The sequence below is a fragment of the Podarcis liolepis genome (assembly GCF_965112155.1).
Source record: "Podarcis liolepis genome assembly, chromosome: 1".
Lineage (NCBI taxonomy): Eukaryota > Metazoa > Chordata > Lepidosauria > Squamata > Lacertidae > Podarcis > Podarcis liolepis.
The window spans coordinates 92,691,576-92,711,873 of record NC_139554.1 but is presented as its reverse complement, the minus strand read 5'-3'; the positions used below and the strand labels follow the sequence as shown (position 1 = coordinate 92,711,873).

The 20,298-nt window shown below is 39.3% G+C and overlaps 1 protein-coding gene and 1 long non-coding RNA gene across 13 annotated transcripts in view; one reads left to right on the top strand and one right to left on the bottom strand.

Moving 5' to 3' along the window:
* KALRN (kalirin RhoGEF kinase) overlaps window positions 1–20,298 on the bottom strand; it is a 513,896-nt gene that overhangs the window by 135,649 nt on the left and 357,949 nt on the right. For 11 of the 12 annotated variants that reach the window (XM_083487460.1, XM_083487445.1, XM_083487444.1 and 8 more), the window contains 7 exons: window positions 11,063–11,182; window positions 8,482–8,700; window positions 7,402–7,551; window positions 5,539–5,653; window positions 2,396–2,511; window positions 1,289–1,411; window positions 64–246 (listed from right to left, as the gene is read on the bottom strand). In XM_083487460.1, the coding sequence (XP_083343586.1) occupies window positions 64–246; window positions 1,289–1,411; window positions 2,396–2,511; window positions 5,539–5,653; window positions 7,402–7,551; window positions 8,482–8,700; window positions 11,063–11,182 (1,026 nt within the window). The remainder of the gene's footprint in view (window positions 1–63; window positions 247–1,288; window positions 1,412–2,395; window positions 2,512–5,538; window positions 5,654–7,401; window positions 7,552–8,481; window positions 8,701–11,062; window positions 11,183–20,298) is intronic. The other variant, XM_083487456.1, reaches the window with a different exon arrangement.
* Window positions 2,464–4,510, top strand: LOC310701427. The gene is made up of 2 exons (XR_014523044.1): window positions 2,464–2,552; window positions 4,289–4,510. It is a non-coding gene; the product is annotated as an uncharacterized lncRNA (long non-coding RNA).

The window sequence follows — 20,298 nt, the reverse complement described above, 5'->3', positions numbered from 1 at the left end:
TAATTCCGCTAAGGTTTTTTCATTTGTTTAAAGTATGTCAGCAAAACATGTGACTTACAGTACCTCTGTATTGATTCCAAGAGCTTTTTCCAAAGAGTAGCGGTATTTCCCCATCCTCAGTGAAAAGTCCCGATAGCGTTTGTCGACGGTGGTAACCCATTTCCTAATTTCAGTGGCATGAGTATGCCCTTTCTCTACAAAGCTATCAGCCAGCTGAATGAGAAGCTTCACTTTCTCCTTGGTTTGCTGCCCAAAAGAGTTTTCCTTGGTTATCATATCTTCTATGGACATTTTGTTCAATTTTCATTCACATAATAACCATATGGACCTCGTATTCTTCACAAGCATCACTAACACAAAATGTTCCTGAGATCTTTGGAGACATAGTGTAGGTGGAGTGCAATCTTTTCATTTATTATCCAAAATGGTTCTGAATTTCCCACTGCCACTCAGTACTACTCAATGGAACTTAATTGTTACAGGTTGTAATACTTTGCAGAATTGTTTGGTTCTGAAGCAATCTTTTGAAAGTGGAAATGTGAGCAGAGAGTAATAACACCATTCTGCTTATGGGTGTTAATTTTGACCTGCTTGGTCAGAATTTCTCTTCAAATGGACACTGCGGCAGACAGGAATGGAACTTGTCAGGAAGAGATGAGCATGGGGATGTGGGTACAAAGTGATAGCAGGGAGACTGCAGAGCTTGATGGCCCCAAACAGGAAGATATTGGAATTGAGAAAACAAGGGCAAATATTCTGAGGTCATTCTGAAGTTTGGTAGTTCTTTAGAAATAATTAATATCATTGGTCAGTATACAAGAGAACTCTGAAACTAGCTCCATTAGCAAAAGGAGGCTTTAGAGTTGTTTTCCTCAAGAAATTGTTCTCCATGCCACATCACAAGCTCCTTTTGGATTTTAAGTGAGTTTTAAAAGACGTTTGTGATAATGCATGGAGTGAGCTTCCAAAGGAAAACAGGCTCCTTCTATGAGCCTCAGTTTGCAATCCTATATACACTCAATGGGACTCGACACACATAAGATTGCACTATTAGTATTTTTTTTGGATCTCAGCCATAGACTTCAAAATGGGGGGGGGGGAGCATTTATAACATTCAGAGCTATTAAATATATCATGTTATACATTTATTTAGTAATAAATGATGCATGTAGATAAGTAATAGTGTAACTGAGACTAAATCCTGTGAGTTGTATACCTTTACTACATTTCCTTAACTGAAACTACCAAAGGAAGCTCATGAAATTATAAAATCAATAGTAGGGTTTACCTTGGCAGGTACTTTGAATTCTCCATATTCTTTCAGAAGTTCCTGAGTTTCTTCTGCTGATTCCCCCGTAGAGTTGTGAGTAGAAAGATAATACTCTCCTGTTTCCTGAATCCAGTCTAAGGCCTACAAATGGGAGGGTGGGGGACCAAATGAACAAAAACAAGGTGACTAGTTTTCACCCATGCAACCTGTTCTCATTGGCATATTTCAAAATTAATTATTCAAGTTCTATTGCAGTTGAAGAGCACCACTAGCCCTCAGAAAGGAAGAAGCCTGACAGGCAGGCCTCAAATTCAAGTCTAACAACACTTTACACGGTAAACAAGCAAGCAAAATGTAGCACAGTAGGGACTGATTGTCCACTGCGTTGAATTTTATGTGGTCACAGACACTTACACACGATATATTTTTCCTTGCATCTGGCAAAGCAGACTTGAGCTCACAATAGCTGAAGAGGTAATAAATTTGTTAGTCTTTAAGGTGCTATGAGACTCCTTGCTTGATCTTGACCGTAGTAGTCTTGCAAGACTTCAGACCAGAGATTAATGCAGTGCAGGCGAAGTGAGAGGTTGCCAATGTTAGGCTTCTCGTCACATCCGCTCTCCCCCCCCCCCGAATATAGGTTCACCCTTCTTCTCCATCTACTGAAACAAGAAGAACTTCTTGTTTTGCCCTACAACAGATGAGGTCTGAGACCAACTGCTAGGAGACCCAGGAAAGAAACAGGTGGGAGCAGTTAACAATTTCTCCCACAGCATTCAGCATGTACAAGGCAACATGTTTATTTCTGGTTTGCAGTCTGGCAGCCTTATTCAGGCCAATGGCCTATCCAGCTCACACTGTCAGTTTCAACTAGTGTCAGGTTTGAAACTAACTCTCCAGGGTCATTACCAGTGTTGGCTGATGCAAAGGATTGAACATGGCACCTCATAACAAAAAGTTTTCCAGTCTTGATTGATGCAAAGGATTGAACATGGGGTCTCATAATGCAAAGTCTGCAGTCCCTGAGATACAACCCTTCCCACAACTAATCTATTACACAGTCCATTATTACCTGTCAGCCGTAACAACAGAACAAGAGGGGAAAGCAGAGTTTTATTAAGCTACCTGCTTAGCACTACGCTCAAAGACCACATACTGCTGGCACTGATCTAATCGCCGTTTCTTCAAGGTCCAGAAGTGAAGAACTCTGTTCTCTCTCTGCAGCAGCTCACTCAGAATGGCTGCGGAGAAAAGGAGGATGGTCGTTACCCTCAGTGGCTCAGTGAGTACATGCAGACGCAAGTCAATGCAAATTCAACTGGCTACTCCATCACAGTGATATAAGCTCCCTAGTATGAAGCACTTCAGAGTTAACTGGGGGAAGAAACAAAATAGCAGAGAGTGGGCAGTCCTTAACACAAGGGGCTCACTAAGGGTGTGTGGACAAAAATCAACAGAAAAAAATATTATATTTCCAACACATAGATACAGATACAGTGCAGAGCACTTCAGACCACACTGTTCAAAGCCCAAGCAACGGGAGTGGGGGAACAATGACAAGTCATGCAGCTGACAACAGTTTAGATACCCAGTCATTAAATGTATCCTCGTAAATGCAGAAGGAACAAGCGCCATGCCTTGGCACCAATAGTGGTCAGACTAACAAATATCTACCTTGTACTTCCCACACTCACCTGCTCACTTATACAACATTTATTTGGAGCACAGTCAGTGATGCCTTAGGCCTGGGGTGGACATACTATACTAAAACAAAAGGTATTTGACGGTTCTGCCATACAGTTCTATTCCAAAGAGGCATCTTTATTCTTTGTTCAATGGTATTACAATTTTAGGTCACCAAAGCCTCCCCTAAAAGCAGTCCTGTGACTTTTTCAGAATGCTCAGCTCACATTATTGATTTCTTAGAACTGAAATCTGAAAGGTGGGCTGCAAGAGATTCTTGTGGTACATATCCTTGAGCTGTCTCTAGACTCACAAATGAAACATTCTAACGGGATTCTTTTGAGGTACAAGCAAGGACCAGTCCAGGACATTTTGGTGGCTAAGGGGGTAAATTCAACTCATATTCTGGTTCACTAATTAATCGGGGGGATTACCAACAGATTCTTCTGTGCAAGCTTCAGTTAAATAAAATTCTATGGGGCGAGTGAAAGAGAATGTCCCAGCTTTTTCTGTCTGTCACAGCCAAGCTTACTAATTAAGGCAACTAAGTGTATATCCCCTACAATGGTCTATTGATATTGGATTTTTGTTTTAATCCTGAATCACAGAATCATAAGAGTTGGGAGGGACCCTAGGGTCATTTAGTCCAACCTTATGCAATGCAGAAATCTCAACTTGCAACCCCCTTTGGAACCATACTGGACCCTGCTTAGTTTTGTAAATGTGCTAGTATTTTTACTTTTATGATGTTATTGGTTGGTTTTATGTTTTTATATTGTTGTAAACTGCTGTGTTATATTTTCATGTTACAGTGGTATAGAAATATATTTATAAAAATAATAAGAGGACCTATATCCACTGCGTAAAGTAGCCTACTCTCCCTGCTTGTCTCCTCATAGGAAATATCTTATGTCTTAAAATGACAATGTGAGAGGCTGCCTAAAGTTTATGTCTATTGCTTAACATGTATAAACAGTTCCATATATTTTAGTAAGCCTTCTCCCTAAAACTGTATCTTAAAAACCCATCTTAATTGTGTGTGCTTTTTTTGTTAAAAAAGATACTCATGTATACGAGTGCAGACTCTTTTTTTGAGTTCTTGAGCAATATTAACCAAAGAAATATATATTTTTAAAGTACAGATTTTATGTTAGGCTGCAGCATTTTCAACCCCTTTAGTGATAGCAACTGTATGGCGCACTCAGTATCAAACTACATAATTATTATTGCCCTACACTGTCATTGATCTGTTCTTTTCTACAGCTCTAAAAGTAATCCAATCAGAGATGAAAAATGGCTTAGTTCTGCAGATTTACTTTAGTTCATTTTTATCAGCTCCTCACAGAATCAAGGAACAGATTAGCAACTGGTGGATTACAGCTACAAAAGAAAGCAGGGAATGCATCACCCCAGACTCCTCCAAGAATGTATCATCACCACAGCAGCCCATGTTCATTTGAACATATGAAAGAGGCAAGCATAAGAAGGTCATTCTATTGGTCACTGTGGCTAAATAGCTAAGAAAGAGAAGCAGACATTGAACTCTGAGAAAAGTGATCACATTGTGAATTTCAATTTTGGCTTGTCTTGGAAGAAGAAGGGTGGTATGGAAGCCTGATTAATACTCTGCAATAGCTCCAAATGCCAAAAAACAAACAAACCCAGTATAATAACCTGTTCTGTCCTTGAATGTAGTATGAGACAGATACTTTCTGCCCACTGTTTCCTGAAGTGGAAGGAGTTAAGGGATTGTCCTTTCAACAGAAGGAAATACTATTTACTGCAGCTCTTTGTAGCTAAACTAATGAACTGCCCACATTTTCAGTCTTTCTCCCCCCCCCCCACTGCCCCAAATTAGATTAGTAATTAATTGCTTTCAGATTCCATAACTAAGCTCTGAATCAGATGGGATGGTTTCTCTTTTACACCTGTAGGCAGTCTGGAAATAAGAAGGGATCTGTATATGTACAGTAACCTTCCTACAAATCCATCACTGCTCTCCTCTTAACTCTTTTGCTTTTAAAAAACAATTCAAATGACTACCAGGGCATCACTTAGACAATGGGTAGTAAAATGAGATAGCTTAAAGAAGTTTGACCCTGCTATGATTTTAGTACCCACACCCTGACACATTTTGAAGTGGAGGCTTAAAGTATGGATTGATATGAAAGAAGCACGTGATAGGTGTAATAGAGAAAGGATCTTAATGACTACTACTTTTAAAAATACTCTAAACATACTAATAGGAGAAGTATTGCCTATAGATTTAATGGAATTTCTATTGTTCTAATGACAGATGATGGCACACTGGTAAATTTATATGCAAAACACTTCACTAGATCCACTCCTAAGTTTTCTGAGCCAGCACAGAAATGAAAAAGACGCTGTCATTTTCATACCATCTGCTTGTATTCTAATCTTATTCTGTCCAGCAGAAAAGGTGCACCTGTAATTATTATGTGGCAAATTTAATCCGGTGTAAGGAAACATCAGTGGTGAGCACAAGTGTCATCCATGGGTGTGTGGTACATTTCTAAAGCCAAGCTGCCATTCCATTAATGCATCTCCCCAACAAACACACTGACCTTTGACTTGTTGCTCAGGTCCCCTCGTATGGCTCACTCCCCCTGGCATGCTGACGTTGTTTCGGTGAATGTACTTGAGAAACACTTCTGCATTCCTTCGTGCTAGTGTGCAGGCCTGTGGGCAGTAAACAACACCCCCCCACCCCCAAGCACAACAGTTACCCTTTTGACAAGTGAATCAGAAGAATAAAACACAGAGGAACCACTGAACTGTGACATGAGCTTCTTTTCTCATTTGACCTCTGAAGGATGTTGACGTGCATGAGAAAACACTGAGAAACTCAGACTGCAGTCACACACATCCATCATCTTGGGAATGGGTATGATATGAGAGAAAATGCTGTGTGGAAAAAATTGGCTGATTCCAGTAGAAAAGCAAAAGCATAACACCGCTAGTGGGGGATTGTACATCTTGATCTTTATTCCAGAAGGTGACAGTTGATTTATTCTGGAATGCAGTCTTTCAAAAACATACCATTACATTATCTGTATGCAACTTTGAAAAGCAAAGGTGTTAAGAATTATTTAACATTTATATACAAGCTATGGCTTGCTGAGGGGAAGATCTAGGGATACATGGAAGAAAGGCCAGTCACTTCTTGCCATTGCATTCCTACAACAGAATATACAGCAGCCAGGAACATCCTTATCCTTGCCATATCCTAGTCAGAACAATTGTTAATATGCCACAGTACCATGTATCCCAGAGACAGCCAATGCAGTGTCTTCCAGATGACAGTGGACACTCCCAACAGCCCCAGCCAGCATGGCCAGCAATCAGAGATGGTGTGAGTTCTAATTCAGCAACATCTGGAGGGTACCACATTGTCTGTTCCTCTGGTCAATCCTGCCCAGAATCAGTTCTTCTAAGTCAAAAGGTAGTGATCTTTTCCAGCTCTGAATTCCTTTTAACTAGCAGTTCCTGGAATTGAATCATACTACTGTCAGCATGTAAATCATGTGCTTGACTACTGAGTGTTGAACTTTTTCTCCAACTGCAGCTACTTTGAGCCAGATAAATGAGATCTGGGAGAAAGGGAAACAATAAGGGCAGGAAGAAAAGATGCACCTTGAGTTCTTTACCCTTTCAATGTGAATGCTGCTTAGAAGACCCTGGGCAGAAGAAAACAGTTGTTCCTGCCCTCACATCTACTCAGAAACAAAACCAACTACTGATATCTGCTCAAAGCCACATTCTCTCATGCTTGGTTAGTAGGCCTCTACTCCTTTTTAATGCCAAAGAGCAATGAAACATTGCAAACCCTTGTCTCTCCATCTGCTAATTGTACCTGGCCTTTTGCACCACTAAAGAGTTGGCTCAAATGAGGCACTGGAATCCAATGCACAAGGCACTGCCCACATGAGCAGGCTATTCATGTGAAGGACATAACATTAGCACAGCTGATTAATATGAGCTCTTCTGTTCCCTTCCATGAATTGAAAAAAATTCACAAGTTGTAATTCTTTCAGGCCATGAAAGGGAAGGAGCAAGCTGATTGGTCCCACATTACACTGCCTATGGAAGCAGCCACTTGTATGGGCAGAATATCCATTTTTGTAGTATTGGAACTGACTGTCAAAATGAGGATTGGGTGGGGGGAGGAATTGGGAAATCTCTATTCTGGAGAAAGATTGTGCAAGTTGTCTAGTCATAAAACATTTAGAGAAAAGCTACACTATGACTGCATGCAAAAACTGTGTTGTTCTTATGATTCGCATAAAATTATATTCAGGTGTGTTCTATATGGAAATGACAGTGCACAGAACATCATCTGCATGCTCTGCTGACAGGTTTCCACCACAGCTATTTTCAGTTACCAAAAAATAAAAACAACTACAGAAAAGAGGAAGACTACAACAGACCTTGAGAAAGGCTTCTTTTTGTTCCAGATGTTTGCTGATTAAGGGGATGACATGGTCTATTTCAGATGCTGGTCCAAGCTTATCCCGACCTCCACACCAGTCTTCATCTCTTCGATATTCCTGTTCCAAACTCTCTAGCACACTGCAAACCTGAGGCATAAGGACACAGTACTTCAGCTATAAAAGCTACATCCAGAAACACAGAGAAACTACTACAAGTCCATTAACCTAGAAAGCTAACAAAAGACAAGAAAAGGAGAGATTCACAGACAAATGTTATATGGGCTTCCTAACTCAGAACATATTAGTTTGGGAAATATTAATTGACCTTTTAAAGAGAAAATTCCAACCTAATTTGGCCCTGTGGCTGATGAAGCCTATTTCCTAATGTGGATTTTTAATGATGCAGAACTTTAGGATTCCAAGTTGTGCTAAAACTACAGAAGAAAAATAATATACTGATTTGTAGGTTTGAGACTCACCTGGTCTTATGAAATGGTCTCTTTGTCTGCCCAGCTGACAATGGGGCAACAAGTCAGCATTTGTCAGCTATGGTGCTGAGCTAGCCAGTTCTCTTATTTGTGAGTCAAGGGCATCGAATTTAGGACTGATGCCTTGGAAAGGGCTTGAGATGTATTTTAATTGTTTAGGTTATTGTGCTCAAACCATGCAGGAAAATCCTGGGTTGCAGGTAGTTAAGTTATTCATACAAAAATTCATGTATCGGTAATACAGTCTGAATTGATGTTGACCACACTCACTGTCAATGCACTTTCATATAGTACATTGAGCAACAATATGCATCCATTGTGGAGAAGGCCGAGCCAAAAGATTAAAATTTGTTTTGGCTCAAAACTTTGGAGGTTTGGAGGAGATCCCAAATCTTGGGATTTGTAGTTAATGAATCTCAATCTAGGACTATGTAAGATTCAGACAGCATCAATGAATATGTGGGCAATATAAAGATGTGGCTAGCTCAGAGATTTGAATTCACAGCTGCCCTAAATAAAATGTTATGACAATGAATACTATGGGATTTTTAAAATAGTTACAAGTATCACTGCACATCATTCGGCTCACCTGCTCTGAGGTTTTATAAAAAGCGACAGATGCATTAACCAGCTTCAGCCTGTCTTCCATCTTCAACATTAGTTGCTGCCAGTGCAGTGCCACCTTTTCTGCGCATTCCCTTATGGCATCAGCATCGTAGTGCCCAGCCTGCAGCAATACCTCCGCCTTCTGCTGCACCTGGAGGGCACTCTGGTGCGTCTTCTGCAAGGAAGTGGCATGAAAGAGGGACTGTGTATGAGGGGAGGAAAGAGAGATTTGTACAGATGTGCCAGACATATGGTAAAAAGAGGTGAAGTGAAGCGTGAGAATGAAAATGCGAGAGAATGAAACATTTTTAGTGTTTTCCACAACCAACAGATTCTCATCACTAAACATTTTGCAGATTCATACAGGCATATTTATTTTTATTCCAGATTTATTATCAATATTTATACCCCGTTCTTCTATGAAATATTCAAGGCAGCTTTTAAACAAAGGTAACACCGGCATTATTAATAATTTCCACTACACTTCTATCGCAATCACTGCTTTAAAATCTTTGTTATTTTCCCTCCTCACAACCCTGGAACGTACAACACTATTAGGACCATTTTAAGAAAGATAATTTAGGAAGTATGGCCACAATACAGGTTTTGTTCACTGCAATAAATCAAGCCTTTTAAACTCCTAAACTTGAAAATTAGTTCAAAAGTTTCTTCTAACACCATGTTGAATTGCATAGTGCATAAAAAGCAGTAACCCCCCACCCCATATATACATACACATTCTGAAAATTCCCAGATACCATTAGTTGGGGGTGGCTGCCCAGATGATAATGAGAATGCTTGTTTTTAAAAAGGATGCCAAAGAATTTGCAATGGAAACCCCATCAACAGTTAGACCTTCCCTGCCTCACTGTATGCTTTTCTGGATACTAGTTACATGCTGAGATTTTAAGGACCATCAATATTTAATCTGGTATTCCCATATCTGAACAAAATTCTTTTCTCCCATTGGCAGCGTGAGAACCTATGTCTCACTGTGGGCCTCTTAGTTAATACCAAGTACAAGCATCTCTGAAGTGTGGAAAGCTGTGCTAACAGGAAATGTGTATTCTGCTCCACAGAGGTGCCTGGTTAAGGCTGCCAAGATGCAGCTGAATGGTAACCTCCTCCACTGGATGATAAAAGGCTTCCCTTCCCTTTGGGGTTTGCCAATATGGCAGGATAATGTAAAGTCTTGTCAGATGCTCATTAAGAGATGATTAATACCTCTACAGAAAAGTGACTTATTTATTCCTGCTATGGGAAGTTCCAAGAACATCAACAATGGTCATATACCAAGACAATGCTACTTTATTTCAGATGAATCAGAAGAGGGGGAAAATACAATTTCCTGGTTTGTTTGTTTTTAATTTACGGTATTTTCACATATGACAGTAAAAGTCGCTTTGGACCCACCCCTGTTGAGCTATTTGTGTGCATATGTGACTGCTACTAATGTGAGAAAAAACAGACTTTAAAAAACCCACCCTGGATGACTATTCTAGCCCATGAAGGCTTTAACTTGACATTGCATTTTGCAGATGGGAATTAAAAAAAGAACCACCACCACCACCATGGTGCCATGTTATTACAACCACTAAAGTGAACAGTCACTTCTAGTACCTCTGACTCCATCCATAAGCAAATACTGGAGTGGAAAACTACAAACCTCTAAGTAACAAGGGTTACCTAATGCACAGAAATAGCTATCTCTTGGCCTTGCCTACATTACAGGGTTACTATGAGGATAAATGGAGGAGCATGGAGAACTATGTATGCTGCCTTGAATTCCTTAAAAGAAAGGCAGGATATAAACATAATAAATAAATGGAAAATGTTTCCAAGTGACTAATACAGCAGGGTACATACTGCTCTCCTGCTTTTGACTATCTGTCCCAGTCTTCAAGCCAAGGGTGAGGAACCTGTGGACCTTCAGTGTTGCTGAACTAAATAATGACACAATTTATGCTCACTGCATACTTCTTTGGCCCTCACATATTCATTCCAGTCAGTGCCTATTTAACCTCTGAACTTTTGTTCTGTTGCAACAAATCAGACTGATGCTTTGACAGGCCTGGGTATGTGCATAAATGCGCCCTTAACCTAATTCCTCTTCAACCAACAAAACAACCCTGTAAGAGGATAAGAGGTTTCTATCAGTAGTATTGCCTATCAAAACCTATAAACGCCCAATGCAGAGGTAGATAGAGGTGCTATTCAAGTTTTGTAAAGGCTTAAAATAAATCCAATGCTCCAATCTTTAAGTTCACTTCCATGAGTATTTGCCTTTGGGGGGGGGTTAGTTTATATTTTTGCTGAACCATTTGCAAGGAATTACAAAGGTGGCATGGGAAATGAGCAGCTTCTTCATGTATTGTGATTTTTGTCAAGTAACAGGAAAGCTTAGCTATTGATAGTAAATGATCTGTTACAATTGTAGTCTCCTCCCACTGTTAAATAGCATCTTGTTTTTGGTCCCTTGCACTTTCATCACCATGAAATTTCTGCCCAAGGAGGTGGCCTCATCTTTGCGGAAAGGGAAATCCGAACGTGCCTATTATGGTTACCTCTATGGCCAGCTGGAACTGCTCGTGCTCTCTCTGGAGCTGCTCAGCTTCTGACAGTGAACTTGCATTGACAAGGCTGGCATTGAGCATTGATTCTCCATTCCGGATCCAGCCAAGGACCTGCCAGAAAAGAAAGAAAGAAAAGACACCTTGATTGATAACCTCTGATTAGCATAGTTAAGCCAAAGGGCTCTGTACCTCAGATGTGTTCTTCTTCACCATTATGCTTCACACAGCATGTTCTAAGTTACTTGAGTTGAAAGACAGTCTGAAACCAAATCAGAAGATTGGAGTCCTAAGCACACCCAGTCCAACGAGGACAACGGCCACAAGCCATTTATTGACAAGCATGTATTTACAGTAGCTCCTGTGGTGCACTAAAAACACACACACACACACACACACACACACACACACACACACTTTAGACAAGAACATTCATGTATTCTTTCACTAAAAATATTATTTTTGCTTATGGAAACTCAATATTTGTGCATATGTAGCATATACAGTTTACCTACAAACAATTTTTCTCCCCTGAGATGGGCCAAATCTCACCAAAAGTACCTGCCCTGAGTTGGTTTTGGCATACTATTTTAATATTTTAAAGACATTTTCCTGCTCTACTTTCTCTGCTATTCATAAAGTCTTAAACTGTTACTTTAAAATATGTAAGGTCCTATTTGGCTTTTAGAAAATGGTACTATATGGATGAAGGAACCATGAGAATTGAAAATCAATAAACTGGTATCTTTTATTTGCTTCTTTGATGCCAGCTGTTTAGCATTTTGGCACTACATCTTAAATGTACATCTTTGTACCTCTGAGGCCTAGAAACTTACTTTATGATTTTAATTGAAAATGAGATTCTTCAGCTTTTAATAAGAGCCCGTGGGTCACATAATAGCTTCAGGCACCACACGTGGCTCACTTGCCAGATGTCATCCATTGCTTAATGGGTAAGAATGCAACTTAATTCTGAACGCAAGTTCCCATGCTGAATATTTACACTTCTAGATATATTTTCCCAGTAACTTGCTAGAACAGTTATTACAATAGTTGGAAACAGTGCTGCAAAATGCTGAGTTTCTTTTTCTTTTTTCTTTTGTCTATATAGAAACAGATTCATCCATTTCACAAATAGAAACAGCCTATCTTTATTTCATGATCAAAAGTGTTTATTAGCTACATGAAATCCAGTGGCTTCTGTTCAATATTCTCACTAGCAGCCCTACTGCAATCCCCTTTCCAGCTGAGACTCATGAAACTACCCCCCCAGGACATCATATATTTCTCTCATCACCAAAATTTACCATCCTTAAAGAAATCAGTTGTCATTAGAAACGAAAAGAAGTAACTAGTCCATATGTTTCAATTACACCTGTTTGCATTGAGGCGCTGACTGCAGATTCTGCAAGTGGGATCTTCAAGAAATCCATCACCACCCCTACCCCGCCATCCAGTTTAATGCCAAATTTGATTTAATTGGTATCACATTCCACATAAAGCAACAACAAAAACCCCCAAAAGCTATTGGGGTACACTAGGCCTCACAATATTAACTTAAATTCCTCTGTAAAGAAAGCCCTGTAAAAAAAATAAGAGAGATGCATAGGTGAAAAACTAGGCTCACAGAAAAAACAAGGAGAAAACAAATCTGAAAACCACCAAAATGCAAGGTGAGTTACTGAACTCAAAGTAAATAATGGAAGGGGTCCAATGTATCCCAATAGCTAACATCTAATTTACCCCTACAAAAAGATACCTCAAGAAATTTCCACCACCTCAAAAATATCTATGATAAATTAGAAACAACTCTTGAAAATTTGCATTATGAAATCGTTTAAAACTTCTATGTAAAGATAAATCCAGCTTGGGATAGAATTTAACCCTAAGGACAGAATCTGTTTTTGAGGTCCAACTGACCTGTGCAGCACTTTGTAGTGGGTTTGCTTTGTACATACAGGATGGAATGGAATTGGGGGTGGGGTATGTTTTCTTAAAAAATGAAAGGTTGGGGAGAGATATAACACCAGAGAACAACTGATTCCAAATTGTTGAGGAATACATGGAGTATGAAATGATTCAAGTTAGCTAAAAAGTTTTATAAGCATTTCAAACAGCTTCTGAGTTCCACAGTAACTCCATTAGGTTGGGGTTTTCTTTGTTGTTGTTTTTTTTTTTTTTTTTGGTGGGGGGCATTAATGTAGCTTCTCTCTATCTCACCACCAGCACTGCTATTGCAGTTTTGTTACTATGTGAGCCTACGATTAAGCACAACTAATCAATACCAAGAATATGAAACTCTGTGTCTAATTGCCAGCTACTTGGTGATCAATATCTTTTCTGCATCACCAGCTTCTAACTGTCTGGCTTGTTACTGACTTAAACAGACAAGAAGTGTAAATAACACAGTGAACAGGATTACAATATAAATTATCCCAGATCACCTTCAGTCACCAAAATCAGGGCCAGCTCTGAGAATCAATCTGAAGTCACTAAATGCAGTCTGGGATAAGTTTATAACCCACGGCTTACGGAATAAAGGCCACCAGTGCCAGATCATCTGCCTACAGTATTAATTGATTTGTTTACACTGATAACCTTTTTTAAAAATGTCTTTTTACATAGCCCTTAAACTGATCCCTACAAGCAGATGGTCTGGATTAGTGAGAGTCTAGAATAAACATTTAATGAGGACTGTAGAATTGAATTAACTATTGGGGAAACATACTGTGTAGAGAGACCCACCAATGCAAGGTGAGGGTTAAAAAAAAAGGAAGTGAGTTCAGCAGTGATTTGAGTAAGTACAATCAGGAGAGATTTTAGTTAAAAATACGTAACTGAAAGAGCATAATGTGGCTTCTCCTAATGATGGTCTGGTACCCTCCCAAAAGGAACATTAGTTTCAGTTACCAGAATGTGATTTAAGGAAACTCTTAACTTTGGGGAGTTAAAACAAAAGAGGAACATACACTCCTATTTTCTGTCATATGTGGGCAAGCAATCCCACTCCCTTTTCTGTTGAAACTGTTTCACACTGACAGGATCATACCAAATTTATGGAAAACGTATCTTAAAGAGCAACAAAGCAAAATGAGAAGCCACCATCAGCACATGCGTGTGCGCGCGCACACACACACACGCACATTCTGGCCAGTTGCCAAAAAGAATATTGTCATGATTAATTCCCCCCCCCAAGAAATAAATCACCTGGCATGCATAAATGTAGGAAGCTGCCTCAGACCATTGGTCTATGTAGCTTAGTATTGTCTACAGTGAGTGGCAGCAGATTTCCAGGGTCTCCAAGAGGAGACTTTCCAAGTACTGCCTGCAAATGACAGATACCAAACCTGGAACTCTCTGCATGCAAAACATGAGGTCCACTATTGAGTGATAGTCCCTCACTGCAACTTTGTGCGATGCAGCCCCAACACTAATGCTAATGCTAATGCTAATAATAATCATACTTTAAAAACACATTCTGAAAAGGTAGTTTTGAGCACCTACTATTATCCAAATCACATACTTTTTATAAAGCCATTGGGGAAGTATTTGAGTCTTGTAACAGTGATGAAGCACTACACCCAATTCTTTGTTCAAAATGTACACCAACTGTTTTTTTTGGTTTTTTTTTAAAGAAAGAAAACAACTTCAGAGCTGCAGTACACACAATTGTGCACAGTGTATAGCTGACCCCTAAAATGTAGACTAGCGATCAGCACAGCAGCCCATTTAATTTTAATTTTAAACCTGCCTGTTCTAGCAACAAGAAAGGCATCTAAATGTTGCATGCAACAGCAAAATTGGTTGGTGACCTTAGCAACATGGACTGGTGTTGTGTTGTGGGTCATTCTTCATTTTGTTGACATGTTGACAAAATATCAAGTTGCCATTGCATGTGTGCATAATACATAAAAATGACACTTCAACTTCCCACTCTTGAAATAGTTGGTGCAGTTCTCAAGCCAATGATATTTAGATACAGTACATAAGATGACTGCAACATTCCTCCCCCTTCCTTATATACATTCCATTGTTTAAATGTAGAATACATAACACTTGGATTAGCCTTGATCTACCACATATTGATACTTGCCCTATACAATTGGGATGTAAGCTTGATGCAACAAAACTGTGGGGAGTCCATACACTATCATTTTTCACTTGCTAGATAAATTTGCACTTGCCTCAGGAATTGTACATTTTACATAGCCTGAGAAGAAATGAGGCGTCATTTCATGAGAGCAAACTGAAACAGACGATGATCTACTGTGACAATTTGACTTTCTTCATACTGCAAACTGCTTTGGGCCAATGCATTCATAGACAATAGGCCTTATATATTACAAATGATGGATTTTGAGATGTATGTCAAATGATACTTTGGCTGTATGGCTACCTTAACACAAACGTGCCATTATTTCACCCAGCCTAGTAAGAGAAACATCATGGTGCATCTGCAACAGCAAAACCAGATGCCTTCATCTGCCCCAGCTGCAACAAAACAGGTCTCTCCTGCATCAATTTCTACAGCCACAGCAGGCACTGCAAGCTTCCAACAGTTTGACTTCACCCTCAAAGGTACACTCCTCCCAAGACAGATGGATGTCAACAACAGTAAGAGAACCACCTCCAGGGGATGAAAACTGAAGCCAAGAATGGTTTCATATGACTCAGACCGTGACACTACATACATGTAGTCCCACTGAAGTCAGCAGGGTTAACTTCTCCCACGCATAGGATTGCGCTGTTAGTTGTGGGACAAATGCCACTAGTGGCCAGAATGAGAAATTTGTTCTGCTACACTACAGCAACTCCTTTATGTTCTGATGAGCCTTTAAGCAAATAGGATAAAGGAATTTGCAGTTACTCATCCACATTTTCTAGAGACATTAATTACTCTTTACATCATCTTGGAAACTTAATACATGTCCTCCTTTGCAAAGCTCTTCGTAAATGAAATTTGTCTGGAGGATTCAGGGATAATAGTGATTGTGCTGATCATCATCATCATAGGGTAGAGCATTTAAGCTACTACAATTAGGAAATGTTACAGTAATCTCCTAAAGGGTTTGCTGAAAAACGAAGGAATAGGGATTAACCTCTTTCCTATAGCTTTGTGTATCCATCTAGTACCTTTTCCCATTCTCTCTGGGAATCTCCCATGAAAATCCAGGCATTAGCTTAATTGCCATAAACACAGTAAGAATAGAGACAATTGTGCAAAGACATTCCAGCATTAGGGCTGGCCAAGGAAATGAGGCACATCAACCCACATCTCTCTCATCTATCTGCTGAGGAGGGGGCTGAATCTTCCCTCAAGGTTACAAATGTTGGTACAACTAAGGAGGCCAGGTTTAGCAGATTTAACCTTTAAATATGATATAAGTGTTGGAGACATTTCCATTCCATCATCCAGAGTTTGAAAATTTGGGCTCAGTGCTTCTAAGTACAAGTGCCGCAGTGTACCTTTCCTTTGTTAAGGTGAAGTGAGGTGCTTGTCCTCCACTGGACAGAGTACCTAGAAAATGAGCTGTGTAACTCCTCCACCCTGGGTACTTTATTCATTCATTTACAGTATTTACATACTGCCTTCTAACAAATGACACTGGGTACTCCTTAATAAAAAGCCATGCACTTGCACCTGGATATAGCTTTATGCAGGCTAACAGCATCCTCCAGGCTCTATAGTCTGATGTTGCTGTTATGCAACAACAGGTCAGTAAGTAATAAGACCTTACCCATCAATGGATGAGGGAACCAAACTAGCTTGTATCACTGAGATCGAAAAGGGTGATCTGGATGGAGTGTGTCTGATTTGCCTGCCTGTTTACCCTCCCTGCTGAAATATGAGAAGCCCCATCAGTGTTGGCATTCTGCTGCCTTCTGAAAACAGACCTGTAGTTTAAACTGTTTTTAAGTGTTTTAATTGTGTGTTATGCTTTTTAATTGATTGTTTTATTGTATACTTTAAGGATGATTTAATGTTATTGTGTATTTTAATTATGTATTAATTTAATAGAAGCCATTTTGGGATATAAGTGGTATACATATAATAATAAGCATTAATAATACAGTGAAGCACCAATATAAACAAAAATGTTTATATTAGGAGAAAAATGCACAGAAATGTTATCAATTTGCATTCAGACTTTTAAAGAAAATGCTAGCTGAACTTACGATTGGAAAAATAAGAACCTGAGAGAAACCAAAACTGATTTGTTATCCTTAAATACACCACAAATAATAGGTAACAAAGCAATGACTTCAAAAGCCCTTTTAGCATTAACCTCATAAATTTGGATCTTAGGATGTGGCTGGAAATCAGCATTTATATGCATAAATAATATGCATTACACAAAATGCTGGTTAGCTGGCACAGGCTCCTATGGTGTTAACATGCATTTAACAAGAAACTATGTATATGGATTAATGCATTCCCCAGACACTTCTCTGATCACCACTTTCAATGAAGTAACCGATATGCCTATTATCTCTAAATGCACAGACAAACTAACAAAGGCAGTAACCTTTAGGCAGACATTTCATCCAAATTGAAGATTTTATCAGTTTTTGGAGACATTAAATATCTCAGGATTTAAGTGGAGCCTGAAGACCCATAGAAAAGCACTAAATAATTTTCTTTTTGATGAAAAAGCAGAATAATGCTGTGGAATGCTCAGAGTCAAGTCAGCTCCTGACTTGACTCAAGTTTTCAAGAATCGTAATTGCTCTTGCTGCAATAACTGGTTTTAATTCTGACTTTCTCTGCACCGATCTAAGGGCCAAACTACACATGATGCTTATGACATACTTTGCCCTTGAATTCAAGCTTTTGCTTTCATAAATTGCCAGTGTGGGAGTTGATCAAACCCTTTAACTCTTTGCTTCCCTCACCACAATCTTGATGTGTATAAGCCCTGCCTGCCCCCACACCAACAATTTATATAGGGGGGACATTCTGACTGAGATAAATTGAATACCCCCAAAAAATGGGTATTGCAGATGTGGGACCCGTCATTCAGACTGACACCATGGTGGACAGCAAAGGAAACTGATATGCCAAGGTCCTGATATGGATTTGGCCATCCATTATAGCACTTTGTGCAGGAAGAAGTTTACACTCTTGGGCAAACTATGTGATAAACATCACACATAGTTTGGTCCTCATTTCTACTGAAATAGCTACATATTAAAAGAATGCCTTCCTGGAACTTATGGTGGAAAATAATTTTAGACAAAAAAACTTTATCAATATCATCATCATTTCAGTTTATATTTCAGTTTTCTACATATAGCACCCAAGGTGGCTAACAACAATCATAACAAAAATACAATAAAACAAATTTTTAAAGAACAGCCGGTAATAGTAAGATAAAACCAACGAGAACACATAAAAACTTGTACAGATGAGAAATAAACCCGAAGTAAAACATCAACAGGTTAAAGGCCTTAAAAAAAAAAAAAGAGGTATTTGCCTAATGGCTGACTAACCCCCTAGAGAAAACTAGGCAGGAATTTCAAAGGTGCACCAGTCTCAGCTATGCAAAACCACTATTTGCCACTGCTGAAATCTGGGCATCCAGGCTCAGAGACAGAACCAGGCTGAATCTCTATTCCCTGATCTGACATTCTAGGAAGCACTAATTTTTGACACTTCAGTGCCTCAGTTCTGTACTGTAATATTTCACGCCATGGTATTCTTAGACCTCTACTTTTGATCTGGTTTGCAGTTGAAAGACTAAGCAGTCAAAGATGCTATAAAGGGTCAGAACTGGGAGTAGTCAGAAGTAGCTGTGTGGGGAGTTGGGGGGGAACAGACATATTTGGTGGTAGCCTAAGCAAAGTCTTCCATTTGAAGAAAGTGGAAAACTACTGGGCAGGACAGTTTGGAGAAACAAACAACTAGATGATATGGTAGATAATGGTAGAAGGCACACCCTTAATTATCTCTCTCTGTCTTAGCATAAGAGAATGTGAAAAATCAGCCACCTATTTTATTAAGTATTCTACAGAGAGAGTCAGCCCCCATGCACATTACACATCCTTTATATCCAATTACTCCAAGTTTCAACTCATTGCCTTAACATCCAAGCCAATGGCATGTACTGTTGAAAACAGAAAACTTTCCTAATGAGAAAGGGAAGGGAAAAAAACAATTTCAGATATCTCCAAGCACCATTATGTTAAAATGCAACCACATGTAGGCATTCTAGAGCTCTCCAGACTTTCTACTGTATCAGCAAAAGTTGAGTTGAGTAAGCACCAGGTATTGGTTGGTAGCAGCCCACTCTTCCTCTAATCCTAAGAGCAAGGGCAATTTGGTAATGGATTTGAGACCATTCATCGTCTCAGATGCTCTAAAGCGAAAGGGAAACCCATTTGGATCTGGACTGGAAACGAACAACAGGCCAAAATCAATATAAATTCCAATTTCACTAAGTGATTTTGATTATGACTCATCCCACAGGAAGCCAAATCCAGCCGCTTTATGACAGGGCAGTGATATATTTAAACCCAGCTCTTTCCAGGGAAAGCTATAGCTGTAATAATTCACAGGTTAATAATCAATTGACTTTTAAAGTATTCAGCTGAACAAATAAAATGTGTTTTCACCATGGGCTTGCTGTAAAGCATTGGAGTGAGAAAGGCTTCCCAATAACGTTAAAGAAACTCTAAAGAAACTCTAATGAACCACAGCTGTTAACATCTCTTTTGAAACAGTTTGAAAGTTCACTCCTAAATCCATGCACACTTTGTTTGGGCTTTAGATTACTCTGCACAAGTTTGTAGATGGTTGGAGCACACTATGGAAATAGCATGACTCATTCTGCATCTTTTAAAGCAATAATTCCTTTAAAATGAAATTTTGAGGGAATATTTTAAGGCAGATAATATATATTGGTATATAGATAGTTTTCCAAGCAAGAATAAGAATTAAAATCAGAAAGGGAAAGGTTCAGAATGAGTTACAGATACAAACAAGTGCCATAGATTTCCCTAAGAGTCTTATGACCACTGTAATGTCTTCCATGTGGAGCTGCCCCTGAAGACAGTCTGGAAACTTTAACATAGTTTTAAATGTGAAAACATTTTCAACAGGTGATTGTATTAAACTAATCATATTACTCCAGTGTTACAAAAAAGGCTGTTAGTTGTCAATATGTTACAAGGGTGTAAATGTTTCTATTCCTCTGCTTCCCCATCTCCTCTTAGTTGCCAGCCAAGGTCAT